The sequence below is a fragment of the Ictalurus furcatus genome, chromosome 29, assembly GCF_023375685.1.
Source record: "Ictalurus furcatus strain D&B chromosome 29, Billie_1.0, whole genome shotgun sequence".
Classification (NCBI taxonomy): domain Eukaryota; kingdom Metazoa; phylum Chordata; class Actinopteri; order Siluriformes; family Ictaluridae; genus Ictalurus; species Ictalurus furcatus.
The window spans coordinates 6,696,962-6,712,296 of record NC_071283.1 but is presented as its reverse complement, the minus strand read 5'-3'; the positions used below and the strand labels follow the sequence as shown (position 1 = coordinate 6,712,296).

Here is a 15,335-nt window from a genome sequence, read left to right as displayed (position 1 = left end):
AAAAAAAAACTGAAGCGAAACAATTATCCAACACCTCTCGCCAATGTAAAAAAAATTACCGCCCCCTTAAACTTCAGATCTGTTTGTGCCACCTTTAGCAGCAATAATTGCAACCAAACACTTCCAATAACTGGAGATCAGTCTTTCACTTGCTTCTATGCTTACGATTCTACGATCATTGTCTTTCTGCATAATCCAGGTGAGCTTGAGTTTCAATTTACAGACAGAAGACCAGAAATTCTCCTTTAGGATTTACTGGTTGAAAGCAGAATTCATGTTTCCCTCAGTTGTTGCAAGTTGCCCTGGCCCTGAAACAGCAAAGCATCCCCACACCATCACACTCCCACCACCATACTTGACCATAGGTATGATGATCTTTTTGTGGACTTCTTTGTTTGGTTTACAGATATAACAGGACTCCTGTCTTCCAAACAGTTCCATTTTCAACTCATCAATCCACAGAACATTCGCTCAAAAGGTTTGAGGATCATCAAGGTGTGTTTTGTCAAAATTCAGATAAGCCTTAATGTTCTTCTGGGTTAGCAGTGGTTTATATATTAATAATATTTACTCAGCAAAAAAAGAAATGTCCTTTCACATTCAACTGCTTTTATTTCCTGCAAATTTCTTAACATGTGTAAATATTTGTATTAACATAAAACATTCAACAACTGAGACAAACTGAACAAGTTTCACAGACATTTGACGGACAAAGACGGAATAATGAGTCTATGAACAAAGCGGGGGGTCAATATGAAAACTAACAGGTAGTATCTGGTGTGGCTATAAACACTACAGTGCATCTCAGCCTCATGGACTGCACAAGATTTGTGAGTTCTTGCTGTGAGATGTTACCCAACTCTTCCAAAAAGGCATTTGCAAGTTCTCGATCGTGTCTGGGGAACACACACGGTTATATGTAAATTTCCATTGCAAGGACAATCACGTGTCCTTCCTGTCTCCATGTAGCACTGTCTTAAGCATCTTACATTACAGACATTGCAGACATTATCATCTGGCCACATCTGCAGTCCTCATGCCTCCCTGCAGCAGGCCTATGGCATGTTCACGCATGTGAGCAGGCACCCAAAGCATCTTTCTTCTGGTGTTCTCCAGAGTCAGTAGAAAGGTCTCTTTAGTGTCCTAAGTTATTGTAACTGTGACCATAATTGCCTACTGCCTGTAAACTGTTCGTGTCTTAAGGACTGTTCCACAGGTGCATGTGAAATAATTGTTTATGGTTCATTGAACAAGCATGAAAAACATTGTTTAAACCCTTTCTAATAAAAGATCTGTAAAGCTTATTTGGATTTTACAAAATTATATTTTAAATACAGTCTCCTGGAAAAAAAAGATGTTTATTTTTTTGCCAAGTATATAAACATTTAACCTGATGAAAGGTCAGTTACCTGGTTATCCAGTGAAATTCATGTAAGGCAGCATTTTTATTCGAGGCACCTTCCAATGGTTATTAATGGTCACAAAGGAAAAGATAGAAAAACTTTAATTTGATTTATTTAATGATGTTTAGGTCCATTATAGAAAAAAAAACATTTTGGTGAATAATAAAATTGACATTTCATTTACATTTCTTGCTTATAAGCATAAATTAGCACCCAGTAACAAATTAAACTTGAAAACAAACCAAAAAAATACTGAACTAGAATTTCTTGTACTGAACTGAAACAAATTAAAATAACTTTTAAATATGGACAGCGCATGTAAAATGTTAACATGCTACATTCTTTTATCCAACACCAGGTTGTGCATGACATTGCAAAGGCTGAACAAGACATCATATAAAAGCAAACCAAAGTATAAGGCTGGTTTGACAAAATGCATGTGCTTAAATGACTAATGATTTACAAAATATCTAACAGTTTGGGTAGCAGATACACCTGATATGTTTAAGTTCTGTTGAACATGAACATTGGCAACAAAAGTGGCCCTTCAGTAAGCTATACCAAATATGTTGAATTCTTTAGCAGCTAAATTTCCAGTTCAGTACCAACAAGGTTTAACTAAACAAATTTAAAACTTTTTTCCCCATTAGACATAAAAATATATTTAACTTAACACTGAAACACATGTACAATTGACTATTTTCATGATTAACAGAATATTAAAAATTATTTTTTTAAATGGCACTACAAAGATTCAAATCATGAATACTAGATTTATGATGAGCTGAATAAAAACTAAATATTAAGAACAAAATATAGTCCATTGAGAGTTGACCGGTCATTGAGAACGTCTATTTCAATGTGGGGAGGTATTTGTGCCATCTTCTCCTGATCTAACCAGCTACTGAAAGAACTTTAGTCCAGCTACCAGGAAGAACTTCTCCAGGAATATTTCAGAATCCAGAACAGCAATGTGGGCTGCCCGGCCTATTAAAGAGTTGGCTGTGTTGGGCAGCGCATGCACGACATTGTATCGGACCAGGTTACAGTCTTTGTTCTGAAGCACAGGTAGTAGCAAGTTCTCAATCATCTCAGCATACACTGGCCCTGGGGATTAAGATTCATTAATGTACAGTGGTGCTTGAAAGTTTGTGAACCCTTTAGAGTTCTATATATCTGGATAAATATGACCTAAAATGTCATCAGATTTTCACACAAGTCCTAAAAGTATATAAAGAGAACCCAATTAAACAAATGAGACAAAAATAATATATTTATTCATTTATTTATTGAGGAAAATGGTCCAATATTACTTTTGCCACTCACAGCTATGTATGTGAAGCTCTAAGTTCTTTAGGACTCCTGTGAAAATCTGATGTTTTAGGTCATATTTATGAAGAAATATAGAAAATTCTAAAGGGTTCACAAACTTTCAAGCACCACTGTATGGCAACTTTTAATATCAGAAACTAATAAAACAAATTCCTAAAGGACAAGTGAAGAAATGCTGGCCTCACCCATCTGCTTATCTTTTAAGGCTGTTTTGCACATCTCAATGCGAGCGGAGTGATAGGGCACATAACGGTCCTGTAGTGAGCCTACCAGCACCACATTTCTAAAAAACTGAAGACCTGTACCACAGAGAGTACAAAAAGTCCAGTAAGTTTAAAAAACAAAACAAAAAACAAACAAAAAAACACCAGCATAAACTCTGCATGCCTCAAGGACCAAGGAGTAATACTAACCAGCTTTCTTGCTTAGCTTGTAGAGAAATGTCTGCCGAGGGTCTGAGTGATCACGGCAAGTCAGCTGTAATAGTGAGCCAGATTTCTTCCATTTTTGCATGAACCACAGTCCTAAAAGTAGAAGGAATTTTCATTCATAAAGTTAAGCACAAGCGTTAGCCTTTAAATGTTACTGATCATTTCATAATATTCTATTATAAACCTAATTGATGAAATGTCTTTTTCTGTTTTCTGCTGCGTTCAGTGCACTGATGGACTGATGGCTAGATTTAGTTGTACCAGTATTGACGAGGGCTGAGCTGTTGTAGAGGGTGCCAAGATGTGGCCCAGACAGTGAAAGGAAGGTATGAAGTCTGTTAAGATAGCTCTTAAACCTGGGCCTTGTCAACACGGAGCGCACTATCAGATTTCCCAGAGAATGACCCACAAAGCTGGAAAATAATCATAATTAATGACAGTTAATCATAGTTAATGTGGTTTTGAAACACACATTTACACAGCATGAATAGACATGAATAATATAAGAATTAATATGAAATGCAGGAATGTCTTATTAGACAGTTCAGTAGACTCAACATAAAATGGCCACATCCACAGAATGCTTGACACACCTAGAAAAGTGGATCATACTTTGTGAACAACAAATGTGTGTCAAGTTATGGCTGTTACTACAAACTAGGGGCAAAAAATATTTAAATGCAGTAACACTGCATGTAACACTGAATAGTAGCACATATTTATAACTGATAATACAGAAAAGAAAAAAAACCCCAAAAACTTATGTACATGAATTCTGAAGTTTCACCTTAATTTTTTTTTTTACCTTATTTTAGCAACTGTGAGATTGTAGATTTGTATATATTGTACAATTTCATCCAAAAGTCGGTCAGTCATAGAATCAAAGTCAGCAAAAGTGTCATTCTGAGATGGTAAAAACAAAAACAAAAAGACATTATACTTTGCATACTAAGAACACTTACATTTTTTGCACAGTAAAAAAACAAAAAACAAAAAAAACCAATTAACATTGGTGATGAATGGTTAGTTACCTGGTTGCGCTCTGACATTAAGAAGTCTATACGAGCTCCAGGCAAGCCCAGCTCTAAGTAGGTCTTCACCAATCTTAAATCTGCACTGTTACCTGTTGTTTGAGTGTAGGAAAAAAACTGTTAAAGCTTCTTATTTAAAAAACAAAAACAAAAACAAAACAAAAAAAAAAACCACGGTTGGAATGGTGGATTAGTGGTCAGCACGCTTGCCTCGCACCTCCAGGGTTGGGGGCTCAATTCCCGCTTCCGCCCTATGTGTGCAGAGCTTGCATATTCTCCCCATGCTTCAGGGGTTTCCTCTGGGTACTCCAGTTTCCTCCCCCAGTTCAAAGACATGCATGATAGGCTGATTGGCATTTCCAAATTATCCGTAGTGTTTGTGCGTGTATGTGCGATTGTGCCCTGTGATGGGCTGGCCCCCTGTCCAGGGTGTCCCCTGCCTCGTGCCCCAAGGCTCCAGGCTCCCCGTGGCCCTGTGTAGGATAAGTGGTAAGGAAAATAGATGGCTATTTCTGTTGTTTTAATGATATTTTATATATATATATATATATATATATATATATATATATATATATATATATATATATATATATATATATATATATAATAAAATGTGCTTGACCAATCAGATACGATTCAACTTTAAATGGTAAAGTGCTAACTTGCCATCGGGAGAATCTTGGGGTTCAATGTCTTGCCCAAGGACGCTTCAGCATGTGGAGTCACGCGGGCCGGGAATCGAACCGTCAACCCTACGATTAGTGGACAACCCGCTCTACCAACTGAGCCACAGCCACCCCGAAAAGGTGTTTGGAAACTTTACCCTGAAAACTTTACCTCAGGCAACAGCAGCGAAGTGCTGCATTTTTATTTTCTAAATGAAAACTGGTAAAGCATCAAACTCAACAAAAAGGACCACAGAATCCAACAGGTTATTTATCAAAAAATTTATCCCTACCCGGAGGGATAAACAGCTCTACACATCACCAGCCAGTGTAAGTTTACTTTTCTGCCACAGAGAATCTAGTTTATTGCATATGTACTATTAAGTTGTCCTTCATAATTTTAGACAACATAGAAACAGAAACTTTGACATGTTGCTTGAGCATGTAACTATTAGTGAATTTAAAGCAACGTCAAGGGGACAAGTGCCTTCAGGCATGATACACTTCTGTCCCATGACAAAAGCAAACGCCACCAGCACAACATGAAAGCAAAAATGATTTGAAAAATTAAGTTAATGCGTTTGCTTCTTTCCAGGACCACAACAGTGCTGTTGCCAGCTACATCACTGTTTGGTGTGGTGCTGTTTAATCTGGAATGGCTCAAATAAAGTGTTATGAGCTGATAGTACACTAATGAGAGTATAGTGCTTCCAAATAATTATATTTACACCAAAATTAAAATGAATGCCCTTTTTTCTCTCCGGGCAAATAACCTATTTATTTAGACAAGTGAATGACAAATTTATTTGTCTAAAGGACAATGGTTAATGTAAAGCCCTACAGAAATTTCCACTTTTAAAAACTGCCCACGGATCTTTGGAGAAAACAAAAGTAATCAGCACAGTTCGCAAAGCCGAACTGAATTACCACAGAAGTAATTAGTCTTTGACATAACACCTCAGAGCAAAACACCACACCGAAACTACCTAAACGAGGCTTCGCCAATCTATATTACAGGAGTGCGGTACTTGTCGGCGAATAATGAAACCGGTACATGGGAAGGTAACTAATGCTTTGGATAATTGGATAGTTAAAACCACTTGACTTTGGAACACATTTTTTGTTGTTAATATTAATGCATATTAGTGCATATAAGTTCACAGGAGAGAATCTGTGTTACAAGCTTAAAAAAAAAAAAGACGCTATTAAACAATACTAATCGAAATTAACCATAATTCCTTTGTGTTGATTCTACATTATGTGATTTTACATTTAAATATCCATTATTAAAAAGCTTGTCTTAAGAAGAAAAAAAGATTAATTATGATTAATCACAACAAATTGTGTGATTAACTGGTTACATTTTTTAATCAATGAACAGCCCTATTAAACAATAATTAAAATCTCACTTTGATTGTCTCACTTGACACATGTCTCACTTAAATCTTTCACTTTCAGTCTAATATAGTTATTCAGTATTAATTGTATTTTTTAATTATTTTTATTTTCATAATTGTAGTCCATAATAAAACAAGACTATAAATTCATAATTGTTCTGAATTATCTTTATAATTTTGCATAAAGAGTTTGAAAAACTACAGTTTTAAAGTAACTTCCCAACACTGATGTATATGTGCAGGTAACACGGTGCCCATGTTTTTTTTAACTAATCAGATCATCAAAGATCCACTTACAGATTAGTTTAAAGATGCAGTATACCAAACTTGAGTTTGACTGGCCTTGCTCTGCCCCTCTTGTATGGCCACACCCCAAGCTTTACATATGGCTTCAGAATTTTGTCCTATATATGACTTATGTTTTGTATGAATTCATGCATGAAATCATAAGTAAATTAGGCTCCACCCTCCAAGAATCAATTGGTATGTAGCGGACATATTGTGGAAAAATCTCAACATATTTTTGATAATTATTGAGGATCACACTCTGCTGAGTAGTTTAACACCAATTTTGTGAATACCGGCCCAAAATCCTTTGATTAGGTTGTCGTTTATGCTAATAAAAATGAGCAAAAAAACCTTCACAGAAATTAATGGGCATGAATTTGGCTGAAGCCAAGGAATAAGAGGAAGAATTTATAATGTACACCTTGAGAAATGTGCCAAAAAAAGCTTGCACTATACACCCACCAAGAGGAAAAAATTCGTTATTTCATTTTAGTAGTTTTTGATATATTGTACCTACCAAAAGTTACATGCCGGCATGTATTATGGTTTTGGCTGCACAATTAGTTTTATGTGAGAAAATTAATAATAAGAGGAAGAAAAACATCCTAAGAAAAGCTATCGCAGCAGTGTTTCAGCACTTGGACCCCTGATAAGAAAAACCCAAACAAAAAGGAATAGGGTTACAGCACCTTCAGTGCATGGACAATGAGAGTGAAACAGAAAAATGGTAATCAGATACAATTAGGGGGTACCAAGTAATCATAAATTGTTTGATAATCCGATGTCACTGTGATATTTTCTGCAAGGTTGACAATGTTGCACCAAAACAAGTTGTACCATTTGGTACATTGTAATCTCTTTCATTTTCTTTCTAACGAACACACATTTCTGATAAATAATTTGCTCACCTTTGTAATCTTATCTTATGATACCTATTAATTATAACTTAAGCTTTACCACATGTCTCTCTCAGTTTCTATTTTGTGATTCACTTGCTGTGCTTTAGTTACTATCCATTAGGGTTGACACTGCCTCTCTGTGTCTCACTGCTCAGTAACTACAGTACTTGATTTTGTTGTAGTAGTTACTGTTTTGTGTTGTCTTGATTTTCTGGCTGGAGCAGTTGTAGATTCACATCATGGTGTAGGTATAGGGCCCCAACAATAGTTCAAATTCAGGCACCCCCACCACACTAAGTCTGCCCCTGACTGTAGCACTCAAGCATGCATTTATGAGTCTAGCCTCACCATCCAGGCCATGGACACACACAATGAGGTGAACACCCTCATCACAGCTCTCATCCTCCTCCAGGCTAAAATATGGCACAGTTGAAGCCAACTCAGCCACTTCACTGTACAAGAATCCTGGCAGCTTAAGCTTCTTCAGCTCCTCTCTTGCCTGGGCAAATCTACAAAACACACAATTTCCCCACAGCAACAATGAAGGAATTGATATGACCAAAATACTTGTGATTTTTAAGCATTAAATGCGGATAAAAGCAAAAGTGCTAGAAAAATCAACCACTTATTCTTTATGTATATTTGGACATCATGAAGGAAGTAACCATAATTGATCTAAAAAATACTTTTTTTTCTTAAATTTCTAAATACTTTTTTTTCTTAAATGGCATGAACGGATTTAACATGTAAATGAAAAACCAACACAATGGAATATAAAAATGAGAAAACTCACACTTTCATCTGGGCAGGAGGGGAGCTCTCATACCAGTGCAGAATTGTACTGGTCCGCAGTGGTTTGGGGGGTTGAGTTTGCAGGTAGATCCAGGGGTAATGCATACTCAAATTCCTATGCACATAAAAAGGGCTCCTACATTCTAAGGTCCCACAACAATTCACCTCTCCACTTCTTCCCTTCAATTCTGGCAGACCAATGACATAGACTGGCTCATCTGTCTCCTCATAGTAGCCATTTTCTATCATCTCATGGTTTGGCTCATCTTCTACTTCTTCTTCTTCTTCAGTGGAATGGACACCTGTCTGAATGCCCAGCATAATTGCTGGCGTTTCCTCTGGGCTTATCTCAGAAATATCAGTGCTTGAGTATGAACCAAAATAATTCTCTACTAAGCCTTTCTTTACCAAGTCTGTGCTACTGGTGGCTGATGTACTAGAGTGTGCTGCAATATGCATATCAATGCCAACCCCCAGCCCTATATCTTGCCCCACAGGGGTTCCAAGCTTGGCAGAATCAGATATCTTGTGAGAAGCAAAAGCTTTACAGAGGGACAGAAGAACAGAGGCTTCATCCGTGTGAAACACTGGATCATCAACATGGCAGGTGGAGGCTTCTTGGTGAGCTAAGGACCTGGTTGGACTGGTGGCATGGAAAGGGATACTGATATCAGATCTATCAGAGAAAACCAAGGCCTGCTCCTGCACAATGACACTGGATAATCGGCATGGAACCTCAGCCTCCATCTCATCATCTAATGGAAGTGAGTTTATGGAGGTGAGAGAAGACTGTACGCCACTCACACCACTAGTACTCTCAGGGTTTGGCCCTTCTGGTCCATTGGACCCTTTTGAAGCAATACTGAGATGAGATGGCTTATAGGCAACACTCTGACACTTAGTAGTGGTCTGCTTAACATGTAGTGAGACCCAATCTAGATTCATATCAGCAAAATTGGAAACAGTTTGAGGACCTGGTACTAGCAATGTGGCAGAACTAGGCTCACTCTCAATGCCTGAATCTGAGAGTCTTGATGCTGCACTTGGTAAACAGTAACTCCTCAGTGTGGTAGCGCAATCTGACCCCGTATCCACGATCTCTCGGTTACCATCATTCTCTCCATGTTGCGGCTTGGACTCACAGAAATCTTTTTGTGTAATCTCTGGGATGGCTCCCCTTGTCTGTGTTCGATTACTTGGGCTTGAAAATAAGACAGTGACCTTATCTCCCTGGTAGGGGTTCGTATCACTATGTTTGAACTCAATATGTTGGAGGCCAGCAGGTATGACCATAATATTGGCTCCTTCTGTTGCTTTGCCCTCTGTGGCTCCAGGTCCAGTACCTGCCTGTGCTTGTGAACTTAGATCTGTGAAACTGTCACTTTGAATGCTAGTGTTAGCCTGGCTGTTATTCATAAGATGTTCTATAGGGAAAGTTCTTGTGTCATCATGATTCAAGTATTTGGACATGGAGCTTAATCTTCTGCTGGGATCTCCAGACAAATATTCTTGTTTCTCTTTCTGACTGCACTGAAAGTCTCCTTTGGACTTGCCATCTAGTTCATCATGAAGGACCTTCAGGTTCTTGTAGCCTGTCAAAATCACAGAGTCCTTTGAGGACTGTCTGATCAGCTTTTTAGAGTTCTCAGTCTTAGTGTTCTTCCTCAATTTGATGGACTTGGCCTTGGATTTTATAGGAGGCTCATTCTCCTTGTGACAGTTAGTGACTAAAGCAACTTGATGGAGTTCTGGGTAAGCACTGAGAGCACCTACTCTGCCAACACGGAGCTCTTTTAGAACTGGTTTATCTGGTTTAGTAGGCCCAGAGCCACTCCTTAGGTTGGGTAGACCAAGCCATGGACCGTCATTATCTTTGGGGAAAAAAAACAAAAATAAATTGAAACCATTTCAATTTCATATCAGCTATTACATCAACTATTTCAGATTCTTCATATCAGAGGCTACATTGCAATTTACTGAAGTTGTAACAGCAAGGTCAATTCTTTTGTTTTTGCTAAAAAATAAAAGATGAATATAAGATAACATGAGAATTTCAGCTTTGATTTCCTGAAATCTACATCTAGATGTGTTAAACAAATTAGAACATGAACCCAGTCATTTTGTAAGTGATCAAAAATACTTGAACATGACTGACTGGTGTTTCTTGTTGCCCAGGTGTGCCCTGTTAGAGTGATTGTTTAAACAATTAATAGATCTGAATGTCTACTCTTGGTATGAGCCTGGGCTTCACCTGTAAAGAATTTTATTTTATTCATATGTGTTGTTAAAAATAATAAACTAAAATGAAGACCAGAGAGCTGTCTAAAGGTTAAATGCAAACCATTCTGAAACTGAAAAAAGATGGAAAATCAGTCAGTCATTGCACAAGCATTGAACACAGCCAATACAACAATTAGGATTGTCTTGAAAAAGAAAGAAACCACTGGTGTACTAACAACCAGACATCAAACAAGTTGGCCTGCTGATAACAAATATTGTAAGAGCTATTAAGGCAAACCCAAAAACAACAGTTACTGACATTACCAACAATCTCCACAGTGCATGGGGTAAGGTTTCACAAGGTTCAAAAGAGACTTCAAGAGCGGAAATATAGAGGCCATACCATAAAATGCAAACCACTCGTCAGCAGTAAGAAGTGGAAGGCCAGATTGGAATTCACAAAGAAAAACTGAGATGAGCCACAAAAGTTCTGGAACCAAACTTAACTTCTACTAAAGTGTGGAAAAAGAAATGACCTGCTCATTATCCAAAACATAGAAGCTCATGGGTCAACGGTGGAGGTGATTTCATGGCTTGGGTCTTATGTTTCAAGCCATTTTGAAGCTGATAATGGCCGTTTCTGGAACAGGCTCAGTAATCTTTATTGATGATTTAACGCATGGTGGTAGTAGCTGAAATAATTCAGAGATCTACAGAAACATTCTTTCTGACAGTTTATCTAATTGGGAAGAACTTGATAATGACCCAAAACAAACTGGCAGCACAACAAAGGTCTTTAAAAAGTGGAAGGTTTTAGACTGGTCAAGTCAATCACCAGACTTTAACCCAAAATGCAGAACTTTTTCTTTTGGGTTTTCATGCATTTTACCTCCTGAAGAGGACACTGAATGGAGAGCAACAAACACTTCAGTGAATAGCAAAAACAAAAGAATTGGCCTTGCCATTCCAATACTTTCAGTGGGAACTGTATACACAGTATACAGCATAATCTCATAACATATGAAACCCCTTCTAAATGGCAAAATAATATGCAAGCTGCTGTATAATTGCATTATACCAGAAATTTGCTAACTCTTATAATACACAAACCCTCTTTAACAGATTCCAGATATCTATCCTCAAAGATGACAGGCAGGGAGTTGACATCTCCATCTAGTTCAGCACATTCCACAGGAAGTGGTGGTAGAGAAAGAAAGTACGATGAGTTCTTAATGACTCCAGTCATCTGCTGGTGGCTATGTGCACTATTCAGATACAAACAAATGTCCATGTGAATGAATCGGTACAAATGGCATTCCCAATATACAGCAAATGGCATCCTGACACTTACTGCAACTCCTGGAAGGCCAGTGCAGCCTGTCTAGGGTGCTCAAGGCAAAAGAAAGCCTCAGAAAATCGCTGTACCTACAGCAAAGTGGAGACAAGAACATTATTCATCCTGCCACAGAATACCTGGGACTAACAGCAGAAAAAGTGGATCTACAAATAGCTTTTTCGATCTGTATTTCACTACTAACTTGCAGTAAGATTTTTTCAAGTTAAAAAAAATTCTATCATCACAACCCCACTGTGTCAAGCTAGCCATAATTACAGCACTGATAATAAAGAGGACATGCCTTTCAAGTTTTGTGGACTTACCCGAAGGATATGATGTTCTTGGGCCATCAGTGCCCTAACACTGTCATTCAGGGAGACTGTTTCCAGGAACTGGCCCCACAGAGCCATCAGCAGAGAGCATAACTGTGCAAGATTCATATTAACCATTTCAGCAAGCTCATCTGGGCTCTCTGCCTTCTGCTGCAACATTACACACATGAAGATATATATATAAAAAAAAGTTAGACAAAGATGGGCAACACCTGATATGTTTAAATGATCACAACTTTTTAATATACATTTACTCACATATGGGCATGGGTGGTAAGGAGGTATACATACCAGTCTCAAAGAAATACTGCATTGTCCCTAAAATTTATTTTGTGATGTACAAACTTACTTTAATCAGCTTCACAAAGGGTTACATCAAACTCTGATATCTCAAAAAGCCACTTTTTTTTGGATTTGATTAAAATTCATTGCTCAGGCTTCCATCCTGTGTTGTACAACATCTTAATTTCAGGATCATATTCCTTTGGGCCTGTGACTTGCTAGCTTAGAGTTTTTCTAGTTGTGCTAGCTTAGCTTGTTACCTTACATTCCATAGTGTCTGAGATAGCTAGTGTGGTGTTGTTTAATGTGTCTCTGTCAGTCACGGAAAAGCAAACCTCAGCACACCAACTCAGAAAGCAGTCTTTTGCCTGGCTCATGAACCACCTGGTTCATGGACCTCTGGCTAATGATTCCACTATACCACACTATAATTAGCCCAAACCAAAATGGACTCTTGGCATTGCTCATAGTGATCTTAGGCTTCTATGCACCTGCTCGGCCTGTATGGAAACCCAATTCATGAAGCTCCAGTTCCACAGTTACTTGTGTTGATGTTACTTCCAGAGGCAGTTGGCAACTCTGTAGTGAATGATGCAACAGAGGATAGACGTTTTTATGTGCTACATGCTTCAGCACTCAGCGACCCCCCTCTATGAGCTGCTACACCCTTCCATTTTACAATAATAGCAGTTACAGTTGCCCAGGGAACATCTACACAGCAGGGCAGACAGTTCCTGAACTGTCTTGGCATGCAAAGGTGGCATCCTATAACAGTGGCACATTTTAAAGTCACTGAACAATCCTATATTCTACGGTCAGTGTTTGTTTTTGAAGACAGTTCAAAATCCCCTCCTTATGTATCATCACAATAAAACCAAATCTACACCTGTGACATCTGTTACCATTTGTTTTGTATTTGAATACAAAGTGGTGATTGGGTGCTGGAATGTGTTATTTTTGAAATCATACAGAGTGCACTTTACTGCTGTTATCACAGATGAAAAACTCTGCTATACTAGAGATGCTTCCTTTCTAATAGATACATCCCTGCCACAAGTTAGTGGTGGGGACAAAACCAGTGTAACTTACTGTACTTGCATTAACTCCAGATGTGAACGATCAGCTGCAAATTTGTCAATTCATAATAGCCTGCACCCAACGAAATGATGCAATATTTCGCTGTCCATTACATGTAAACTATCCCTCTATGTGATGATATCATTTTAAAGATGAAAAATAAGTACTTATATATACATACATACAGATCTGGAAAACATTAAGAGACCACTGCGAAATTATCAGTTTCTCTGGTTTTACTATTTATAGGCATGTATTTTGGTAAAAATTTTTTGTTTTATTCTATAAACTACTGACAACATTTTACCAAAATTCCAATTGTAATGATTATCATTTAGAGTATTTATTCACAGAAAATGACAACTGGTCAAAATAACAAAAAGATGTTCATATTAATTTTTAAACAACACAATACAGTACTAATGTTTTAACTTAGGAAGAGTTTAGAAATCAGTATTTGGTGGAATAACCCTGATTTTCAATCACAGCTTTCATGCATCTTGGCATGCCCTCCACCAGTCTTTCATATTGATGTTTGGTGACTTTATGCCACTCCTGATGCAAAAAATTCAAGCAGCTCGGCTTTGTTTGATGGCTTGTGACCATCCATCTTCCTCTTGATCACATTCCTGACATTTTCAGTGGGGTTCAGGTCTGGAGATTGGGCTGGCAATGACAGGGTCTTGATCTGGTGGTCCTCCATCCACACTATGACTGACCTGGCTGTGTGGCATGGATCACTGTTTTTTTCACTGCTAGAAAAAAACAATCCTCAGAGTTGGGGAACATTGTAAGAGCAGAAGGAAGCAAGTTTTCTTCCAGGACAACCTTGTACGTGGCTTGATTCATTCGTCCTTCACAAAGACAAATCTGCCCGATTCCAGCCTTGCTGAAGCACCCCAGATCATCACCAATCCTCCACCAAATGTCACAGTGGGTGCAGGACACTGTGGCTTGTAGGCTTCTCCAGGTCTATGTCTAACCATTAGATGACCAGGTGTTGGGCAAAGCTGAAAATTGGACTCATCAGAGAAGCTGACCTTACTCCAGTCCTCTATAGTCCTCTATAGTCCTCATTCGTCCTTCACAAAGACAAATCTGCCCGATTCCAGCCTTGCTGAAGCACCCCAGATCATCACCAATCCTCCACCAAATGTCACAGTGGGTGCAGGACACTGTGGCTTGTAGGCTTCTCCAGGTCTATGTCTAACCATTAGATGACCAGGTGTTGGGCAAAGCTGAAAATTGGACTCATCAGAGAAGCTGACCTTACTCCAGTCCTCTATAGTCCAAGCCTTGTAGACTTTTGCAAACCTCAGAATGGCTCTTCTTTGCTTTGCATTTATGAAGGGCTTTTTTCTTGCTTTGCACGAGGCTCCTAGGAGCCGTCGAACCGTCCTCGCCATGCACTTCACCCCAGCTGCCATTTACCATTCTTTTTGTAGGTCATTTGATGTCATCCTACGGTTGCTGAGTGACATTCGAATGAGTTGGTGGTCCTAATAACTCCTTTTCGTTGTCGATATTTTCAATTCGCATCACAACCCGCATTAGGTACAGCATTACCATAACAATGAGGAGCATGTGCGTCCAGTAAGCGTGTTCTGCTATTTAACCTCTGCATGTGTACTTAAAACGTCATGAAAAACGAAACTACATTTTCTGAGATTTTAACAGGAAGTGTTCGTGTCGCACATCATACAAGACAATCTTAGCATCCGTTAATTTGATTTGTAGGAGAAAACTGGTTAATTTTGAGCTTATTTCCGCTATTTTCGTCTTCCGGGTTTAAAATCTCATTGTGTCACACGTCACAGGCAGTGACGTGGCACTGTACTACAGTACATTGA

At 38.5% G+C, this 15,335-nt stretch overlaps 1 protein-coding gene across 10 annotated transcripts in view; it reads right to left on the bottom strand.

Moving 5' to 3' along the window:
• Positions 1-1,339: 1,339 nt before the first annotated feature.
• The window catches only part of fam135a (family with sequence similarity 135 member A), an 89,754-nt gene continuing 75,758 nt past the window's right edge, over positions 1,340-15,335 (bottom strand). For 4 of the 10 annotated variants that reach the window (XM_053619706.1, XM_053619705.1, XM_053619707.1 and 1 more), the window contains 11 exons: positions 12,118-12,276; positions 11,810-11,883; positions 11,569-11,723; positions 8,240-10,109; positions 7,795-7,955; positions 4,198-4,289; positions 3,972-4,069; positions 3,428-3,579; positions 3,149-3,259; positions 2,921-3,034; positions 1,340-2,510 (listed from right to left, as the gene is read on the bottom strand). In XM_053619706.1, the coding sequence (XP_053475681.1) occupies positions 2,305-2,510; positions 2,921-3,034; positions 3,149-3,259; positions 3,428-3,579; positions 3,972-4,069; positions 4,198-4,289; positions 7,795-7,955; positions 8,240-10,109; positions 11,569-11,723; positions 11,810-11,883; positions 12,118-12,276 (3,192 nt within the window). In that variant the 3' untranslated portion in view covers positions 1,340-2,304. Of the gene's footprint in view, positions 2,511-2,920; positions 3,035-3,148; positions 3,260-3,350; positions 3,580-3,971; positions 4,070-4,197; positions 4,671-4,818; positions 7,956-8,239; positions 10,110-11,568; positions 11,724-11,809; positions 11,884-12,117; positions 12,277-15,335 lie in introns of those variants that run through there. The other 6 variants (XM_053619708.1, XM_053619710.1, XR_008385195.1 and 3 more) reach the window with 6 other exon arrangements.